This window comes from Geospiza fortis, unplaced genomic scaffold (genome assembly GCF_000277835.1).
Source record: "Geospiza fortis unplaced genomic scaffold, GeoFor_1.0 scaffold55, whole genome shotgun sequence".
Lineage (NCBI taxonomy): Eukaryota > Metazoa > Chordata > Aves > Passeriformes > Thraupidae > Geospiza > Geospiza fortis.
Window position 1 is genome coordinate 6,376,132 of NW_005054308.1, and position 3,442 is coordinate 6,379,573.

At 49.4% G+C, this 3,442-nt stretch overlaps 1 protein-coding gene across 1 annotated transcript in view; it reads right to left on the bottom strand.

The window, feature by feature from the left end:
• Positions 1 to 2,667, bottom strand: part of ATOX1 (antioxidant 1 copper chaperone) — a 3,667-nt gene extending 1,000 nt beyond the window's left edge. Inside the window, exons 1-3 of the mRNA XM_014312254.2 lie at positions 2,638 to 2,667; positions 2,323 to 2,398; positions 888 to 1,044 (exon numbers count right to left, since the gene is read on the bottom strand). Coding sequence (XP_014167729.2) covers positions 911 to 1,044; positions 2,323 to 2,398; positions 2,638 to 2,667 — 240 coding nt within the window. The 3' untranslated portion in view covers positions 888 to 910. The remainder of the gene's footprint in view (positions 1 to 887; positions 1,045 to 2,322; positions 2,399 to 2,637) is intronic.
• Between the last annotated feature and the right edge of the window lie 775 nt (positions 2,668 to 3,442).

The window sequence follows — 3,442 nt, forward strand, 5'->3', positions numbered from 1 at the left end:
TTCCTGCTGGTATAAATCCCTGATTTAATTTACTGACTGGGAATTAAATCAGCATGAACTGGTTTCAGTGCATCTGTGCTGGGCATTTGTGATGATCCAACTAGACCATTAAAAAAAAAGTCACTGGATCAGAAAGCTGCACTGACAGAAACAAATTCTTAGGAGATGCCATGTAATAATTTTGCACACTAAAGAACGATACATGCAGTGAGTGGGCAGCCCTCTCCCATTTTATTCTTTTCACTGAAATTGAACCTTGTCTGCCAATATATTTTACAGTCAGCAGAGTTTTGTACATGTCTTCATAATGCTGAAATTCTGGGAAAATTGACAGGCTGCAGCCATCAGGTTGTCATTGGAGTAGACAGTTGGCCAGGGAATGTGTGTACTGGGAGCTATTCTGAAAACCAACATTTTACATCCAGAAGAGTACCAGGGAGCTGCTGGTTTTCCATCCTTAAGTGTAGTGGAGGATTAAAAGCCTTATCAGGAGAATCAGCTGTTGGAGGTCCTTGTGCTAAGCCACAGCATCTCACACCCAAAGGGCTTTTTGTGTCTCATCACCCTCCCACCACTCTCTCTGGCCAGCTGTTAAATGTGTTTGGGATTTGTTTTCATGCACAATATGCTCTGGCAAACTCTGGGTTCATCTGGGAATGGCACAGAGGCTGTGTTCTACCTCTCCAGCCAAGGCTGGGATCCCACAGGCTGTGCAGAATAGCTAAGGGGTCCCTGTGTGTGCTCCAGCTGCTTACATGAGGGGTTTGCTGAAGCTGAACCTGCAGATCTTTTTAAATTTGTGCTTTCCAGGAAGATCCCTGTTTTACTGGGAGATCTGGAAAAAGCTCAGATGTCTCTCTTCCACACTGGGTACAGCTGGTATATACCTAGCTCCTCACACCAGGCAAAGCTACTGTGCAGACTTCTCCCCAAGGTAGGAAGCATTCTTTCCAGTCTTCTTGAGGGTTTCCAAGAGCGTGTCAACGTTGTGCTCTGAGTCAATGCACACCTTCTTGTTGGGCAGGTCAATATCAAAGTTGACACCTACGAGGAAAAGCATTTTGCAGAGTTAGAAGCAGCCAAATGGTGCAAGCACAGGGGAAGCTCACCTTCACACATCTGTGCTCTCCAGGGCATCAGTCAAATGGACATTTATCTCCTGCCAGCACACTCTGATACCACCACCAGCCAGCAAAACCAACCTGCTGTCCTGCCAGCTGTGGTATGAAGGAAGTCAAATCTGCTCTAGCTCCACATCAAGTACCACAGTCTCTCAACTGCTTTAATCTGCTCACCCCACCTTGGATCAACACAGTCACTCATGTAGGAACCTGGGTAAGCTGAGCTCAAACCAACCACTAAAATTTCCATCCAGCTCAGTCTGTGCTCTGGTTTAGTGTGAATAGGGTTAGGAAAAGCTCAGGACAAGATGCCTAAACTGGCAGTACCACCTAACAGCTCGAAGTAAAAGGAGAGCAAAGACATTTTACCATGTGGATTTCCCAGTGCCTAATAAAGGTGAGCCACACTCATCCCAGTGAGAGGAACTGGACATGCAGTCTCTATCCAGTTATGTATTTTCACAAAACCTGTAGGTATGTATCAACTTTGAGAGCTATGCCTCATCATCACTGAGGCTGATACTGGCCAGCCTGTTAAAGAGTGATGGAGGTGCTGACAACCACACACAGAGAAAATGGAATTGTCACAGCCTGGTAATGGGGTCTGGAAGAAGTTGCAAGGCCTTTGCCTTGGTGGCTGGAAGCTGTTCTCCCTCAGAGGGGAGCACGTCCACACAACTGACGAGTGCAGGCCAGATCCTTCTCTCTTGGAAATGCCAGCAAACAGAAGACATGGGTTATAATTTTTATAATTTTCCAGGTGGTATTAAAAATAGGCTACACAGACAAGCACCAAAGGCTCTGCTCAGCAACTCTTCCCTGTGACTGCTGATGACACATCTGGGGAAGCACCACAGACACCTCAGGCCTTCTTGGAAACAGGGCCAGGCAGGACATTCACCTCCCTTCCCTCTGGCAGCCTGAGCAGGGGTCTGCCAGTGTCCTTCGCCAGGGCTCAGGGTGAGGCCCTGGTGACTCAGAGCCACTTGCAGCCATGGCAGCTCCTCCCTCCCTCGACACTTCTCCAAGGGTCACAGACCTGCAAACAACCAGTGACTTGTCACCAGCTAAGGAGCAGCCTCAGAGCAGAGCAAGGACAAGTTTCCAACTTTCAACTTTTACCTGCAGCATTATCCTTGAGGATGGAGGAGCCCAGGGCACTGCCCTGGAGCTGGCTGTCCCACAGCCAGCACTGACTCACCTCCCAGCCTGTGCAGGACACGGGTGACTGCATTGGAACAGCCCTCACAGGTCATGTCCACGAAGAATTCGTGTTTCTGGAGACAAAAGAGGCAGTCCAGGGGTCAGGGAGAGCCCAGCTGGAAATGCACCTTGAGCACTCCACACCTGCCTTTTTCCTAGAGGAGGTTCAAAGCCTCCAATGTCAAAAGGCCCATACACACACCACTAAGGGATCCTCAGCAAAATGGAGAACTCTTGGTACTCCTCCCTACAGTGTCCTTGTGCTGTCCCCCACAGCATAATCCTGAGGGTCCTTTGGAGATTGTGTGGCTACCTCAGAGTCAGCACACATGGCCATCTCCATGGCCTCTGCTGGACTTACTCAGCCTGTCCAGGGGACCCAAGGAGAAGCAAACCTCCTGCCTCCAGCTACTCGCTGTCCTGACTTAAATCTGTGAGGTTTTCAGTGCTTCCCCATCCTATTCTTCTTGCATCTACAGGGCTTCTGGTCCCCCACATAATAAAAATTAGAGCAAAACAGAAATTTAAGGGCCATTAGTGCTGTTTTTCCATCCCTCCACTCCACTGGGGCCCCAGCGGTATCTTCACTACTTGCGATCAACACTGGGTCAACAAAACACTGTTTGCCTGTAATCAACCATTGCCTTCAACCTTTGGCACCAGGTGGGTCCTAATTTCCTTCTCTTGCACGTGCTTTTTACTTTCCTTTAAAAAGAAAAGTAAAACTATTGTGCATTTGTTGCCTGCAACCTGTATTTCCTTCTATTCAGAACCACCCTGTGCCCCCTGCCACTGTGAAGCTAAAATAACCTCTTGGGATCCTCCAAAGATCCTCTTGGGATCTTTCACCCAAGAAGGAACTCTGGAGGTTCTCATTAGGGTTTTTCTGCAGTGTATTTACCATTTTCTTCGGTTTTATTTCCCAAAGGCCCTGGGTGCTTTGGGGAAGTGTGCAGGCAGGGTGGCCTGGGGTTTGGGGGAGTTCGGGACTGGGGGAGCCCTGGGAGACTGGGGGAGCCTTGGAGTTTGGGGGAGCTGCAGGATCTGGGGGACCTTGGGGGGCCTGGTGGAGCCTTGGGGTTTGGGGGAGCTGCAGGATCTGGGGTCCTTGGGGGGCT